The sequence below is a fragment of the Prionailurus viverrinus genome, chromosome C1 (genome assembly GCF_022837055.1).
Source record: "Prionailurus viverrinus isolate Anna chromosome C1, UM_Priviv_1.0, whole genome shotgun sequence".
NCBI classification, from domain to species: Eukaryota; Metazoa; Chordata; class Mammalia; order Carnivora; family Felidae; genus Prionailurus; species Prionailurus viverrinus.
The window spans coordinates 93,459,675-93,477,456 of record NC_062568.1 but is presented as its reverse complement, the minus strand read 5'-3'; the positions used below and the strand labels follow the sequence as shown (position 1 = coordinate 93,477,456).

Genomic DNA, 17,782 nt, shown 5'->3' with positions numbered 1-17,782 from the left:
AGCAAAGAAGACTATTCTAGTCTATGTACTTTTCATTAAAACTCATGGGACACTTAAAGGCTTTCCATCTGCTCTTTAAGATATAGGCTCTTTTATGACATAGATTTTTCAAATTACCAAAATGTAGTTTCTGGCATCAGTTCTTAATTTTTGTAAATAAAATACTGAATATGAGAACTTATAAGTTCTCATTTGCCTGATATCAGCTGAGTAAAATAGTTGTGTTATCTGTCAGATATCTGTAGATATCTTCTAAAAGATATCTGAATAGCAGTAGATTAAAAAAAGCCTGGTGATGAAAGTTCAAAGTACAGCTTATGGGGAATTAGGAGACCAGGAATATAGTTGTTATAATTTCATTTATTCCATACTCATCTGAGAAATAAGGAGATTGGACAGATGAGTAGCTTTCAAACTGATTTGCAGAGGATCCTGGGATGGGTGGGAGGAGGTGGAGTTGCATGTATGGTTCTGGTTCTTAGAGCCCTTTGCTGCTTCAGCTGGAACAGCTCTGTTTTCTTGGGCTTTTGCATTGTAATTTGATTTGTAGAAAATATTTTTCTCCTAAGAAATGTTTGAATATCTTCACCTAAAGTTTAACAGAAACAAAACATTTGGAAAGCTACCAGACCAGGTGATCACTCAAGTTTAAGTATGGAATTCAATAAATATGCCTTAAATATGAAGGTAACTTTAATAATGTCTTATTTTAGGGTCATAGAAAATTCCACCTGGAATGGAATGAAATGCTAATATTTTTTGAGTGTGTGTTTTTTTTTTAAGATTGGCAATTTTCAGGAAAAATTGTTTAATTTATTCTTATTATATACAGACAAAAAAACATATGTGATTTTTATATATCATATATGACATGATCTATAACACAATATTGATTTGTTCTAGGCTTTATAATAGGCAGGACCAGAAAGAAGTTAGGATTGGGTTGTGGAGGGTTCTTTAGGGTTGGAGATGTGAGCAGAGCATAACAGGGAACAGTGAGTGAATCTGTGTGATTGTTCTGGAGAGCCCACTTTAGGGAAGAACAGGAGGGTATACAGGCCAGATTCTGGAGGGTGGAAGCAATTGGGACCTTTGTTTTTAGGTTCAGGGGTTGGTAATACATGTGGGATTCCATAGACTTGATAGTCCAGGGACGGCAAAGTAGATTTGGTTTTTGATCATGCCAAATTTCGGTGTTTTGATTACGACAACTTCTTAATGTTGTGTAAGCTTTTCAGATCATGAATCCCTTCTGTATGTGTGTCGTTTTGTTTGTTTTTATTTTTATCACTAGATGTCTTAAATTGGGTATTCTAAAAGCAGGATATGAGACAGGAATTTCTTGTGGGTGATGTATTGAGGGGATGCTCTGCAGGGAAACCTGACAAGGGAGTAAGAAAAGCAGGATAGAGTAGGGGAAAGAACTGTTATGGTCTCAGTATAATTGAGGTTTGGCCCAGTTCATGGCATGTCGGGGCAGGAGATGGAGAGGGAAAGGAGCCGGTAATGTCTAGGTACTCCTCACAGGCGTCCTCACAGACAGTAGGATTTCAGCCATGAGAGGAGCCTTGTGCATCCTCTATGGGTTAGTTGTGGGATGCAGACAGTGTGGGGTGATCACTTCTTGGGAAAATTTGGCTTGTTTGTTCTCCGAGACCATTCTTCAGAGGAGGCAGGTAACTGTGAATCTTTAGGAGCAGATAGAGACTAGGTGCTCCAGTCCTGTAAAGATTTAACTAGGCATCCAAAATACTAGCCTATTATTTAGCAACAAATATGAAATATGTATTTACTATAACTTAACTTTGAAGAAAGCTCTATAGTTATCTAATGAATCTCATAGTGGATCTGCAGTGTTTAACTGTACAGAAAGTGCAATAAAATTACTATAAAACTGTAATTTTTTTCTTTACAGTCTTTGTATTCATAGGGACTCATATAAACTTGCATTTCTATAATAACAATAATAGCTCACCTTTTACTAACTTTTTACTTTATGCTGGTACTATGCTGTATTTTGTAAGTGTTAATCTAATCCTCCCACTAACCTATTTAGATATGATTTTACACTCATGGATTGGAAAACTGCGGCTTCAAAGAGGTTCTGCATCTTGCACAAAGTTTACACTACTAGTGAATGGTGGAGCTGGGATTGGAACCCAGAGCAATTAGACTGCAGAGCACATACAGTCAACCACTAAATGTTACAGCCTTCCTTTATGAGTAGTCAGTCTGTCCTTAGTTCATATGTTGAGTAGCTATTTATGTAGGTATGTTCTCTCACCAACTAGTTTATAGGCTCCTGGAAGGCAAGAACCAAGAATGTATTGTTTTGGAAACTTCCTTCATTATTCCGAGCATGCCACAGGTGTTTTATACATAAATATGAGTTGAATCAGGGAGCAGCCATCAACTTCCTCATAATTTAGGCTGAATATCTATATACATACCATATACCAATTGTTTCTTTAAGTTTGAAGACACTAAATTATTAGTAGCTAAGGTTAGCAACCTTTCTTTCTGAATTAAGTAGTTTATTCCATAGGAGTTGCTCCGTGCAGTGAATAGTTGAACCTTGAAGATTCAGTGATCACCAGCTGCTAGTGTAGTTTTTTCTGGTGTTGAGTTGTCCATAGATATGAACCAAAGAAACAGAAGTTCCAGTTAAGAAAACCAGTTAGAACTCTTTGTGCAAAATCTAATGTTCTCTAATTATAGAGTTATAAGTTTGAAAATTTTAAATAAATCACAATTACTAACTTTTGTCTCTTTTATACATATTTAGGTTTTGTAGGTCTGTTTAATCTGCTGCTCTTATGGCCAGGTTTCTTTTTACTTCATTATACTGGATTTGAGGACTTTGAGTTTCCCAATAAAGTAGTATTAATGTGCATTATCATTAATGGCCTTATTGGAACGGTTCTCTCAGAGTTCCTGTGGTTGTGGTATGTACTATTTATTACACTATCATTTATTAGTTACCAGTTTATGGACTTTGGGATAGATTAAGTATTTTATATTTCTTCTGTCTTTTGATGGTTCCTCCTGTGCACCTTCCCACCCCGCACACTTCACAATTTAATAAAGTAACTCTACTAGAGCAAGAACTTTGTCTTTTAACTTCTGTGCACCCATTGTGTAGAGTATTACCTTGCACATAGAATGAGCTCAACAAATATTTGTTGAATAAATTTCTGATGAACATAAATGCTCTACATTTGTAAAAGTGTTTTAAAGGCAGAATGTTATATAAATGAAAGGTGCCATTACCTAATGGACATCTAAACTTACGAGGTTTATATTCTGAATATGAATAACATGAGTTCTGAGTGAGAATCTAGGGAGCTTTGCTTATTTAGGAGACTTTGGAATGTCTGGTTGTTCATAGATGCTTTTTGTTTTTTTATTCTTAGGGCTTTTCGTGTAGGTGAGCCAGATGTGTAACCCTAAACCTCGATTAACTTGGAATGATAACATGCTTTGAAATGTTATAATACCAAGTATGTTGATATGTCATAATGATCCTAAAATAGTTTGAAGACAATATTATGTGTGGTGTTTAAGAAATCTTCCAGATATAGAGCTTGATACTTAGTCCTGTTCCCATCTAATAGGAACTGAAAAAAAAAAAAAAAAACAACAACACAAATTGTACCTAAACTCCTAAAAGGAATTTTTTATTATATGCTGGTTAAGACTACTAACTAGTTTTCCCTTGCAAAAGACTACAACAAAAGTAGCCTTTTCCATGGACTTCCTTAATGCTTTGCCTGTACTTTCCCCCTTCCTCAATTAAGGAAATTTCTCTGTTTTCTTGATAGTCTCCCACACTCCCTTTCATTTGTAGTACTGAAAGATTAACTTTCATTTGTAGTAATTTATGTATTTAAATTCCTTTGCTGATCTAAAACTCTTTGATAATCAGAATCCATTTACTCATTCATTCTTCCATCTTTCATTGCATGCATTTTAGGTGCGCATCAAAGAGAGTTATGTATTTTGTTTCCTATATTATATATCATATACTCTCTTTCATCCTATTCTTTTCTATCAATTTTGGTATTTCTTTTGTCTCATTTCTCTTGCCTCTCTCTACTCTTGGGTCTGGACAGGTAGAATTACTTACTCTGGTAGAGTTTTGATTGAACTCAGTTGAGTCGTGAAGAATTGTTGATCTTCAGCCATTTTTTACTGCAATTTAAATAATTATGTGTACTTAACTATATTTTAATACAAGTTCATGTTTTCTAGTTCTTTAAGTTTAGTTTAAATTAGAAAATTTCAAAGCAAATAAATATATTTCAAAGCAATAATTAAATTTTTCTTTGGGTGTTGGCTAGTGAAAGGGTTTAGTATGATGCTTATTACATTAAGACTCATAGTAAACATGGACTGTGCCACCTGTAAGAATTAAAATGCTCATTCTTTATTGAGAGCTTTATTTTTAATAAACATATTACAATAGAGTTTTATTATGTTTAGCAGAATTTGATGTAGGTTCTGGAGGATGATCAAGCATGACATGTAATTTCTCTATGTGAGTTTTTTAGTTGCTCCCTTGGAAAAACTTTACATTTAAATAAATAATAACATGTTTTGAAATTTTTTTAATATAACTTTTTTAGAATGAAAAGAGTAATTCATGCAAAGGTATACAAAAGGGTGTACAATGAAAAGGAAATCCTATTATCTCTTTTTCACTCCAAATCTCCATTCCTTTCTTTCATAGACAACCACTGTTAACTTCTAAGCCTTCTACAAATTTTTCTGTACGTGCAGAAGGGTGTGTCAGTCTCCTAATTACCACCCCCCACTCCAACAAATTGTTTTATTTTTAAGACACAAATGGGAGCATACTATAGATAGTGTTCTGTACTTTGGGTTTTTTTCACAGATTATCTTATAAATCTTCACATATCAGCACTTAGGTTCAGTTCATTTTTAAAAGCCTATGTATAGTTCTAATACATTATGTTTCAATCCATTATGTAACATAATAAGTAGAATATAATGTATGTCACTGGTTCCTTATTGAGAGGCATTTTAAGTTTCCATTCCTTTACTTTGTAAATAAAATAGCATTGAATATTCTCCTATATGTCTTTGGGTATATATGTAAGCATTCTATAGGATAAATATCTGCAAGTGGAAAAGACTGAGTCAATTATAGGGACTTTAGATTTTGATAGAGAATTGCAATGTCATTCTTCACAGAGGAAACACAACTTATATTCCCAGCTGTGTATATATGAGTATTGATATATGAGTATATGAGTATTGTTGAATAGTTAAATTATACAAAGTCATATATTATGATAAAAGCTATATTTATCCTTACCTAGAATGGATTTTTCAGGATCTCAAGAAGGTTTATTTTTCAGATACACTCTAATACTCGAGTGTTTAGAGTACTAATGATAACAACTCAGTAGCAGCAAACCAGTCAGTGAAGAAACAAACATACCCATTATACTCTGGGTGTTCTTGGCAACAAAACAAGTATAAGAAACATATCTCTCTATATTTTACCTTTTTTTAAATTATAAGAAAATACACATTTCTCAGAAGTCATAATTTGCATGTATAATGATTCCCTTCTTTGGGAGAAGCAGGGTTATTATTCTATGTTTAACTGTAAATGGAACAGTAAACTTCAGCGTACATAATCAAGGGCTGAGTAGTAAACTACAGATTTAAAAGTATGGTTGTGAACTTTTTTTTGTAAATTAAAGATGTGTTCTTGTCCCTCATTGTTTATTTTTAAAAAATTGAGGTGTGCTGTAAAGCGCATATACTGTACCATTTGTATTAGATGTTGAATGGTAGCACCTAGTTCTCTGTCTCAGCGTTTCCCAGAGTGTGCCCCTGAAATGATAATAGATGATAAAAGGATTCAGCCATCAGCTAAATTAGGAAAAGGCAGTATAAGTCAAATAGTTTTCTTTTTCTATATTTATTTTGAGAGAGAGAGCATGCACATGCAAGCACAGGCAGTGGAGGGGCAGTGGGAGACAGAATCCTAAGCAGGCTCCGTGCTCTGCACTAAGCTTGATCTCATGACAGTGAGATCATGACATCAGCTGAAATCAAGATTCGGATGTTTAACCAACTTAGCCACCCAGGCACCCCAAGTAGTTTCCTTTTTAATACTTCATCTCAGACTCTTTATGATAGTACTTTGTGTTACAAGTCTCTAAGTACATATGCTGCATTAAAAAAGGAAAAATTGACCTCCTGAACTGTCTTTTCACAGAGCAGTTAGCTCATAAGTAGTGGGAACCACTAGTACTTGAGTTCTCTTTCCTGGATTAAGAACTAATGGTATAGCCTCTAGTGAATATGTTGAGTGACACTTTATCAAGATAGCCTCTTTTATTGCAGGATAGCATTATTAATACTAATATATACTGAGCTAGAATTTACTAACCTAGAATTTCCATGGGTCTGTAAGTCACAATTACATGCATTACAGTTTTATCTTGGCTTATAATTTCTTTTTTTTCTTTTTTTCTTTTTTAAAGTAACCTCTGCCTGCAATGTGGGGCTCGAACTCATGACCCTGAGATCAAGAATCTCATGTTCTACTGACTGAGCCAGCCAGGCGCCCTGTTTTCTTTTCATACAAATTATTAGTCTGTATAAATGGCTTACCTATTTGGTATAATGCTTTCTTTCATTTTTTTTTTCTTTCAACTAAACAAAATCATGTGCAGATTGCTATTTCAAAATTTGATACCAACATTGGTAGTTCAAGGGGAAAATAAAGTGAAGAGCTTAAGTTTGGTTAGGACATTTGCTAGAAAAATGGAAAGCAATAAAGTACCATTAAAAAATAACCAGTCCTGGGGCACCTGGGTGGCGCAGTCGGTTAAGCGTCCGACTTCAACCAGGTCACGATCTCGCGGTCCGTGAGTTCGAGCCCCGCGTCAGGCTCTGGGCTGATGGCTCAGAGCCAGGAGCCTGTTTCCGATTCTGTGTCTGACTCTCTCTCTGCCCCTCCCCCGTTCATGCTCTGTCTCTCTCTGTCCCAAAAATAAACAAACGTTGAAAAAAAAAAAATTAAAAAAAAAAAAAAAATAACCAGTCCTTTTCAATGCTGAGCTAAACCAAAAGAACAACACAGGTCAGAAGACTATTTTAGTTTTCATGAGGGTGAGATATTTTTGGTTTGGTGAAAGACTCACGTGTTGGCTTAGCACTTTCTTAGAAGTCTGTGGTGTGAAGTGTTGTCCTGCAGTTTAATAAAGCTGTTTCCTTTGTTAGCTAAGTATCGTCATTACAAAACTATGAGAACTCTTTCAGCAATTTTATTAAAAATGTTAATGAAATAGGAGCTATGCATCCAAATTGAATAATATCTGTAAGCAGATCTGGAAAAAGGCATAAAGTACTTTGAAAGTTTTATTCTTACGTATTTGGATTTTTAATATTTGAAGGTAAACTTTAAGAATCTTTCTAGTTGCTTTATTGTGTCTGAGTCTGTCCTAAGCTTTTGTTTTTGCTCCTGATCTCTCATGTCCATATTTCCTTTGGTTGTTTTACTCTTCTAATATGGTAACATGTATTTTCTTCTTTTTCCTTTTTAGGGGCTGCTTTCTTACCTCATCGTTGATAGGCACACTTGCACTAAGCCTTACAATACCTCTGTCCATAATAGCTGACATGTGTATGCAAAAGGTAAGACGCACTATTTATTAGATATTTTAGATGTAGTTTTAAAACAGAGACAGTGAAAGTTAGGGCACATGATTAAATGTCCCAAGGTGCTTTACTACATAGAGATATATAAAAAGTACCAAAGAAATGGATAATCTCTTGCATTTTTAGCTTTCCAATTTTTTTTTCTTAATTTCTTAGTGAAGAACAAACAGTATCTTTATATGTAGTTCTCCAGTTTTAGAGCTGATTATTGCATGTTTTCTTTGGTAAGTCAGTGGTATAGAATAGAAAATGGGATATATCTTATTATATAATTAGTGGTGTTTTGATTTCTAAGATAAATTCCAAAGTTTCTTTAATAGTGTGATACTATTATCAGTCTGAGCAACAGGAATAATGTTTCTCAGCAAATGCTCATTTCTGTCTGGTTCAGGAGGGGCAAGTGCTCTGTTCCTCTTCTGTGATGTCCTGGTCTGGCTGCAGGGACTTTTATGATGAACATTGGCAATGATAACATCACAGAAAAGAGAATACCTTCTAACAGCCCGAAGGGAGGAGTTTCTTTAGTGCTTTTGGGGTAAGGGGGAGAAAGGCATGCCATATATATTCAACTAAAAGATGTAGTATAGTCATTTATCAGTTTAGTGTTTGTAAAACTTTGAACTCCAGGAATTAAGTAACAAAATTGTGTGTGTGTGTGTGTGTGTGTGTGTGTGTGTGTGTGTAGTTTGGTTTAATACAATTTGAAGAGGGAATGTGTGTGTGTGTGTGTGTGTGTGTGTGTGTGTGTGTGTGTGTGTGTAGTTTGGTTTAATACAATTTGAAGAGGGAATACTTGAAAGCCCTAAGGCTTATAATGTGTAGAAATTATAATCAAAGTTTTAAAGATATTTTTTTTAGATCTTTGTGCAGTTCTTAGGATAAAGGCAAAATACTCTCAGTGATATGTATTTTCTTTATTTAAAAAACGGTTCTGTGCTGATACTGTTTCATGGCTCAGTAAATTCTTGCTTATTTGTCATGGTTATTAACAGAGTTTCTCCTTAATTTAGGTTATCTTCTATATCATGCATTTTCAAAGAGCGAGAATATTGTAACATATACATAACACTAAAGTTATACATCATTAGGTTCTTTATAGGTTTAAATAATATCCAGGTCCTTCCACATCTCAGGATCTTGAATATCAACCAAAATTGCCCTAGTGAAACTAGGGGAGTGCTGTATAAGAGGATTTTGGTAGACTACTGTGTAAATGAGCTTTTCTGTACTGATATTTTGAAAATATCAGCTTTTGCTGATTTGAAAAATAAAAATTGAAGGTTAATTTTAGGATTTTTAAAACACTGTCACAGGGGATCTAATTTTATTTAATGAGTATGTAATTTATGGATTCAGATATTTTAAGATGAGGGCAAAACATAAGGAAAATGAAGATAAATGATTGATTGATTAGAAAAACATAACCAGTCTTTTCTCGATTGTCTTCACATCTCGAATTGGACAGCCAGTTAAATGAGTTGGCTGGGCCTCCAGTGAGAATCAAGGGTAGGAAGATACTTTCTAGAAAAAGTGGCAGGGTGTCCCAGAACTGTAATAGAAACAGGAGAACTCTACTTTCATGTTTTTTTTTTTTAATTCTAATAAGCAACTATTTTTATATATAGTTTCTGAAATTACAGCATTTATCAATATTTTTTATTGTGCTTAAATAAATTATTTAAACCTACTTATAATTGATATTTTGTATGAGAGGAAGCATCTCTGCTAGTATTCACATTTATATCCAGATATGGTCAGGTTTAGACAGTAATGTAGACAATTTTTTGTCATTGTCTTCATTTTATTTTATTTTTAATTTTTTAATGTTATTTATTTTTGAGAGAGAGAGAGGGCAAGCAGGGGAGGAGCAGAGGGAGAGGGAAACACAGAATCCTAAGCAGGCTTCAGGCTCCGAGCTGTCAGCACAGAGCCCAACATGGGGCTTGAACTCACAAACCACGAGATCATGACCTGAGCTGAAGTTGGACACTCCAGTGACTTGAGTCACCCGGGCACCCCTCAGTGTCTACATTTTAAAATGCTGTCTTCATAGCTTGTTGGAAATAAAATCAGAACTTTTTTATTATGTGGCAACACATAAATAACTGCATTGTTACAGGTGAACTTTGCTTTTAAAGGTCAAGTAGGGTTTTACCCACCTTTACAAAGTTTACTTTTACTCAATTGTAAAATAGGGTTTTAGCTGAATATTCATGAAATCACTCTTATCTACTATATCTATATCTTTAACTTTCATTAGTCATAAGTTTTCATACTTTTTCTGGTCTTGGGTCATTTAAATACGTCATGGCTTTTCTAGATTATTAATATTCTGGCAAATATTCCAAGAATATGTTTTGCCAATAATTTGATAGCATTGTGAAGGCTTTTTAGTTTCTCTTACTGACTGCTCTTTCCTGGGTATTCTTACGCTCACAGCCTGTGTGTGTATCTGCAAGCAGGACATGCATATTAAAAGTTGTCAGTGATTATTCTTGCATTATGCATTGTGAGTCCCTCATAAAAAATATTCTCACAAAACCCCTTTGCTCTGACTAATGGTGCTGTGAACTGGAGTAGTATATGTTTCCCACCAGAGGGAGTCTTGCTTATGATTCTAAACTGCAATTTTTTTTTTTTTTTAATACTTACAGAGAACAAGCAGTTTTTCTTATTTTAAAAATAGGAGTTACTATTTTCATCAGTATGTTGAAAGCAAATCACACCACTGGGTTGCAGCTGAGTCTCAATCAGTGCAGCCTTCTTTGACAATTGGTTTTGATTCTTAGTTGAATCTAGATGGTAGAGGTAAACTAATGAAGGGAAAGATTTTTCTTCACTTTATGGCATCTCATTATCTTCAATTTTCTTGACAACCCTGATAAAATGATGGATTGGAGGCTCAACCTTGATGATACCTGATGGGCTCTTCACCCCTGAGGCCCTGCTTGCTGCTGTCTTCTCTGGCTCACGTTTCTTAGTAAAAGTGTTCTTGTTTGTTGTCTTTAGTGTACTTAAGCCATGATTTCCTTTTGGAGTTTTTTTCATTTGTTACTACATAATCGAATTATTTTAAGAGTAAGCAGGAGAATTTGTTGCAAATTTAAAAAAAATTTTTTTTAATGTTTATTTATTTTGAGAGAGAGACTGAGAGTGAGCAGCAGAGGGACAGAGAGAGAGGGAGACATAGAATCCAAAACAGGCTACAGGCTCTGAGCTGTTAGCACAGAGCTCAATGTGGGGCTCGAACCCACGAACTGTGAGATCATGACCTGAGCAGAAGTCGGATGCTTAACTGACAGAGCCACCCAGGTGCCCCTGTTGCAAACTGTTAATTAAAGGTTTGCACAAGTTGCACTTAAGGATTTTTGGTGCTGTCTTTGGGAAGGAATGGTAACATAGCACAATGTATCACAACATATTATAGCATAGTTTTTTAAAATGTGAGTTTTTGGAGCACCTGGCTGGCTCAGTTGAGTGTCTAACTCTTGATTTCAGCTCAGGTCATGATCCCAGTGTCATGGGATTGATCCCCATGTCAGGTTCCACACTGAACCTGGATTCTCTTTCTCCCTGTGCCACTCTACCCTGCTCGTGCTCGCTCGCTCGCTCGCTCTCTCTCTCTCTCTCTCTCTCTCTCTCCCCCTCCCCCTCTATCTGTAAAATAAAAAAGTAAAAAAGTAAAAATAAATAAAAATGTGAGTTTTTGAAGATGACTTCAAAACTGAAGGGAGGATCTACTTGAGGATCGGCAGTAATCAGTACAGGAAAAAAATGGGCAATGTGTTGTGGAAGACAAAGCTAAATGGTTTGTAATTCTGCTCTCAGATGTGCTATGCCTAATACAGGAAAAGCATGCCTTCTGGCTTTCCTAGGCCATTTTCCAAGCAAGGCATGTTTTTGTCGGTAATTTAAGCAAGTGGAATCATATGCTGAAGTTCTGAATCCTCATATTTAATAATATACTTAATATATTATTAATGCTAATTATTATCTTCTTGGTGTTTTGACTTATTCCTGCAGATTTTCATAAATGGAAAACTTATTTTAAAGAATAAAGTTGTCTTAATGATAATGGTGGATTGTTTTTATTTTTCTATCTTTTATTTTTAGGTGCAGTTTTCTTGGTTATTTTTTGCAGGCGCGATCCCTGTATTTTTTTCATTTTTTATTGTAACTCTCCTCTGCCATTATAATAATTGGGATCCTGTGATGGTGGGAATCAGAAGAATTTTTGCCTTTATATGCAGAAAACATCGTATTCAGAGGTATATTTGGTTCCAGTATAAGTTTTTGAAAATATAATCCTTGCTAATTAAACTGGAAATCGTATCGTGCTGGACTAATTTGTGGACACTTTGGGAAGAATTACTGAAAGATTATAATTTTATATGTACTATGCCACATAAAATTAAAATAAGTTGTTTAGATCCTTTGTGTGGTAAGATAGTTTCTTCATAACTACTTTAAAAAATGTTTTGATTTATAGGTAAAACCAAAGTGCTTACTGTTTTGCTGTGATGAATTTAAATGTAGAAAACTTTCATTGGTGTGAACAAAATTTAAATAAAATATGATAACACTGCTTCAAATATCTTTCTTTTTTAAGAGAGAAAGATTTTTACATCCTACTATAACAAGAACTTGGGGCATGTTGTTGGGAAGTCTTGCCTTAGTCTTAGTGTTGACCTCACAGCTTCAGCCAGTAGAATAGATAATTTTTAAGGGCTCCTTTCCATTCAAAAGCTTTCTTTAACTATTGCCTTAAAAACATTTTTTTTAAGGGTTCCAGAAGACAGTGAACAGTGCGAGAGTCTCATTCCTATGCACGGTGTTTCTCAGGAGGACGGAGCTAGTTAGCTGTTGTCTGTAGTCCAGGTTTGTATGTTAGCTAGTATTAGTGCTGAATAAGGTCCTTTATTCCTGTAATCTCAAATACTGTCTAGAGGGTAAGGGAGTCAAGCTCTGGACTCATACTGCCTGGGTTCCAATTCTAGCTTCTCTGTGCACTAGCTGTGTGACCTTATACAAGGTTCTTCACCTGTCTGTGCCTCAGTTTTCTTATTTGTGAAGTGGGGTTGTGGTAGTCCCTCCTCTCTCATAAGATTACTGGGAATATTAAATACTTGGTAAGATTTAAAGTGTGCAATAGTGCCTGACTCAAATTAAGTGATCCCAAGTTCAACTATTACTTTTATTCACGCTAAGGATCATAATTTTATTTAATAATACACTTTAGAAAAATGTTTTTCCTCTAGTATAAAAGTAAGAAAAAATATATTAATTTGGTGTATATCCAGTCTTTTCTCTGTATGTCTGTGTGTGTTTTCCACAACTGGCATAGTGTATATCCTGATTCTCTGACTATGCTTTTTCAATTAATGTTTCAAGAACATTTCCCCATTTTTAAAAAATTGTAAAAAATACTATCTTTTATATTTCTGACAAGACAGATAAGTACATAGTGTTTTTATCTTTTGCTGCATCAATGCTTGAAATACATCTAACATATATTTTTGGCAGCTATAAAAGTAGTTATGTACTTATTTAGAATGAGAAATCACAGTAAATTACTGAAATTCTGCAGATTCAGGTCCCTTTCTTCTAAGATAACCTGAGGCAGTTTATATTGAAATGTTTCCTGACTCAGCTGGGCTTCCCCTCCTCACTTAGAACATTTAACAACTCCTGTCAACTCCTTGCACTCAAATTGGCCTTTGAAGGTTAAGTGTCATCATCTTTGTGGCAGATTCACCTCTAACCTAGGACTAAGTGTCTTGGTCTTGTGTTTTCCTTTGGTCATTTTGTATTCCAGCTTTTACTGTTATGATGGTCACCCATGCACATAGTTGAGAGAGTTCGAGTTCTAGTTCTACGAGATTGCTCGTACAGAGCGGCTGCCGCCTGCCCTGCCCACCTGCTTCTGCTCTCGTCCCACTCCAAGAAGTCAACGTTAAACTCGTCAGTTGTTTTGACCCCCCTCTTCCCCCCCTCCCCCCACCCCACCTCACACACTGTCTTCAAGTACCACACTTATACTTCTGTTTCTTGATTTCTCTGTTTTAGGTATCTTCAGTTGATGTTCCCACTTTGGTAGATGAGGATAGATTACATTCAAGTTTCATCCTCCTCTCTCCCCACCCCACTTGCCTGCTTTTCCACCACCTCCTCATCCCAGTGTACTTATTGTATAATTATGGATAGATTTGTAAGCAGTGTTTGCATGGTCATGGTGATATAAATGTTACTTTTACCTGAGTCGTGGTGGATTGTGCTTGGCATTTCCACAGTCCAGAGACCCTTTGTTACACTTTTAGAGAATACACCTCACATTTTCTCTGGGGATAGAGAAGGGACACTTGACCAGCTGCAAAAAGTAAGGCAGGACATTTGAATGTCTAACTGCTTTTTCTATAAACCGTGCCAGTCTTTCTGTTTTAGCTGTTTCTTCACTCCTCCTTTTAGAGATACCTGCTTCGCTGTTGTTTTCCAGTCTCTGCTCTTCCCTTTGTCCATGTGACAAAAATCCCTTTATTTTCTTTTTACTGAGGTTTTGGCAGCAAAGTAGAACCAAATATGTTTACTTACCATCTTTAAATTTTAAAAAGTACATATAGTTATTTTTTAAAGCTTTGTAGTGCTGTAACATATGCACTCTCTCCCTACTGTGTGTGCATTATTCCCATGGTCACACTTATGCCCACCCCCCCCACCCCACCCCAGCAAGGACTCAGTAAATTTGGGAGTGAGAATTGGATAAGAGGAGATAGTGAAGACGGACCTCGGCAGAGTGTAAAGGAAAGGTGTGGCAGGAGTCTTTGTTGCATCGGGGTAATGGTGGGTATGCCATGAATCAAACTGTCACCACATGATCTGTAAGCAGTGTTGGCCTTAGACACTGCTGTGGAACTCACTCCCATGCGCTTTTAGTGCTCACCTCCGGTTCCAGTATCCAGTTGTTAAGTGTAATAAACTGTGTTTGTTATATATTTCAATGTTAAGATAATTTGCTTTTTACAGTATAAACTGTAAAAATTAAAGCTATGACAGTTATAATCTAATGATGATTTTGTGTTTGTTTTTATTTTTAGCTTGATAATGGAACATTATGCAGCGAAGAGACAATCCCTGGCAAGTTTTTGTAGAAAATGTTTCAGTGCCTAGTCTGAAAAATAACAGTTTCAGTTCTTTGGAACTCTAAAATATATTTTCCTCATACCTGTTTTCTTCATTTCATAATGAAGTACTTTGCTATGTAGCTGTGTACATATCACCACAGTTATAGGAAGTTCCAGTCCACAGTCCCGCTAAAAGACCAACCTGCCTTACACATCTCAAGGAATTCAGCTGATAAAATAATTTGAACTAATCAAGGAATAAAATTCTGATGTTCTGGAGACTTTATTTTCACATTATTTGTTAAACACTGGGCTATATTATGAAAATGTTTTCAAGAAATCATTTAAGTATATAGATCAGTGTTTCTTACAGATAAAATGATAAAATAAGCTGCCTATAATAGGTATGGATTATACTTTTAAGTTTCGTAGAATATTGCAAATTAACAACACAGAAAAATGTTTAATTTTATGCAAGTGTGTCCATGCAAATTTAGTGGGACTTTAAAGAGAATCAATCTCTGAGAAAAATCTGGTTCACTCACACTACATATGCTGTATTACCCTTTCATAGCATTAGGTGCCTTGTATTTTAAATCTGTGACAAACTATGACAAATTTTTAAAGGGGAAGTATTATTGTAAAATGAAGAATTATGTATTTCTAAAGGCTGTATTGCTGTAAATTTAATTGATAAAGCTCTGCTTAATTTAGAGTTTTGAAGAAATATTCTCTCTTCAATTAAGACATTTTCATAATGGAATGATTTAAATTGAAGTGATGAAGAGTATTATTGAAATAAAATGTTTATATATATGTATTTGCGTGCTACAGATCTATGAATTGGTTTCTGATTTTTTTTTTCATATATGTGCCAAATTACTCTAGAACAGGATGTCTCTTAAATAATTCTAGTTTTCCGAAATAAATGTTTAATGGTTAAATATTTTACCTTGTTTGTTAAGAAGGTAAAAAAAAAAATACTTTAAAAATTCCATTTGAATTTTTCCTCTACCAAGCTTAAGTTAAATATAAAATACTCCTAATTACAACTCTTAAATTTGAGTTTTATATGTACTTACTTTGCAACTGCCCCTGTTCACTGCAGACGTCAGTGAATGAACAGGTGTCTCAGGATTCATCTAGACTTTTGATGAATCACCCATTTCCTTTTCAAGTTTTGTGAAAATAGTTCATTTCTCTTCAAAATTTCCTAACAGATCTGATTTTTAAAAATCTCTTTGCAGTGTTTGGCTTCAGTTTGTGTTATTCACACTTTTAAAGTTGTTTTGGTGTTACCATAAGTCTAAAATAGAGTTTAACCATCTTTTTGCTTGTCCTGAGATCTTTTATATTAGCTTAAAAGATTGTTTATGATGTTAAATTTAAAAAACAAACAGTTGTTCTCCTATTTAGTGCCACCAATAATTCTTGTAAAGCTAAAAGTAGTATTGATTTTGTTACTGTGACCCAGGGTAAAGGCATTGTAAAGAATATGGACCTATAATGAATTTTTGAAAAAAATATTTATTTAGTTTTGGGAGAGTGCAAGTGGGGGAGGGTAGAGAGAGGGGGACAGAGGATCCTAAGTGGGCTTTGCGCTGACAGGCTGACAAGCAGAGAGTCTGATGTAGGCTCAAACTCATGAACTGCGAGATCGTGTCCTGAGATGGCCGAAGGTGGACACTCAACCAACTGAGCCACCCAGGTGCCCCTGCCTCTTTTTTTTAAGTAGGCTCCATGCCCAACATGGGGCTTGAACTCATGACCCTGACATCAAGAGTTGGATGCTTTACCGACCGAGCCAGCCAGGCTAAGGAATTTTTTCTTAAAAAGAAATTAATGAAGTAACATTTCAATAGCTCAAGCTTCAGTTGAGGTTTATTATCTAGATACCTTTACTTTCTGTTTTTTTTCTGTTTTGTCACCAATACCTTCAACAATTACAGGGTAAAATCGTTGAGACAGTGAAGGCAGAATTCAAAATTTAAATTATTCTGTAAAAATGGTAGGAAATGAGGTTGAACTTAGAATTTTTTGGGTTTTCTTATGCTCTGTGTTCACATGTCTTACAGATCATGTGTTGTCACTCAAGGACTCAGTAATAAGCGTTAGCATGCTGGTTAGACTTCTTCCACTAGGCTACTATGTTTTGTTTTTTGTTTTGTTTTTTGTATTCTTAATTTAAGAACAACCTCTTTAGAAGGAAGCATCATTAAATCAGTTAACTGAAAGTACAAATTATTGCTGCTTCACTCATCTACCTATTACCTTTTCTCTCAGGTGTTGTCTGAATGATTTTTTTGTTTGAATACTGCAGCCACAAAGAGTGAGCAGTTGGGGACTTCCTTTCTGCACCTTTGTAGTCAAGGGTTCATCTGCTCAAAAAATAAAGTTGTGGTTTACTTCCATTCTGTGATTTCCCAGACATGTAGGTCCAAGGCCCTCAGATTGCAGCAGCCTAATTGCAGGCCTCTGCAAATGTTGGCAGGGTTACATTCTAGTAACTGCTCCTGTTCTCCCTCTGTTAGAGCAGTACTGGTCCACAGTTCTGTTTTTCTGAATCCAAAGACTACATGGAGCAGGGGCGCCTGGATGGCTCAGTCGGTTGAGTGTTTGACTCTTGATTTCAGCTCAAGTTGTTATCTCAACGTTTGTGGAATTGAGCCCCTCGTCCCCAGCTCTGCACTGAGTGTGGAACCTCCTTGGGATTCATTCCCTCTCTCCCTTCTCTCTCTCTCTCTCTCTTTCTCTCTCCCCCGCTCTGCCCCTTCCCTGCTCACACGCTCTCTCTCTAAAATAAGAAAAATTAAAGTAAAAGACAAAATAGGGATTTCTGATTCCTTCTTTCAGTCTTGGACTTTTCTTCCTATATGTAATTTAAATCCCACTCTTAAATGTTTCAAATTATGACCTTATGTTTGATGAACATCAGACTCTGAATTGAAACAAAACTGAAAAAT

General features: G+C 35.4%; 1 protein-coding gene across 1 annotated transcript in view; it reads left to right on the top strand.

Annotated features, from left to right (window-relative positions):
- The window catches only part of SLC35F5 (solute carrier family 35 member F5), a 37,723-nt gene extending 22,084 nt beyond the window's left edge, over window positions 1-15,639 (top strand). The window contains exons 12-16 of the mRNA XM_047871980.1: window positions 2,786-2,945; window positions 7,587-7,677; window positions 11,815-11,969; window positions 12,486-12,579; window positions 14,793-15,639. Of these exons, the coding sequence (XP_047727936.1) occupies window positions 2,786-2,945; window positions 7,587-7,677; window positions 11,815-11,969; window positions 12,486-12,561 (482 nt within the window). The 3' untranslated portion in view covers window positions 12,562-12,579; window positions 14,793-15,639. The remainder of the gene's footprint in view (window positions 1-2,785; window positions 2,946-7,586; window positions 7,678-11,814; window positions 11,970-12,485; window positions 12,580-14,792) is intronic.
- The last annotated feature ends 2,143 nt before the right edge of the window (window positions 15,640-17,782 follow it).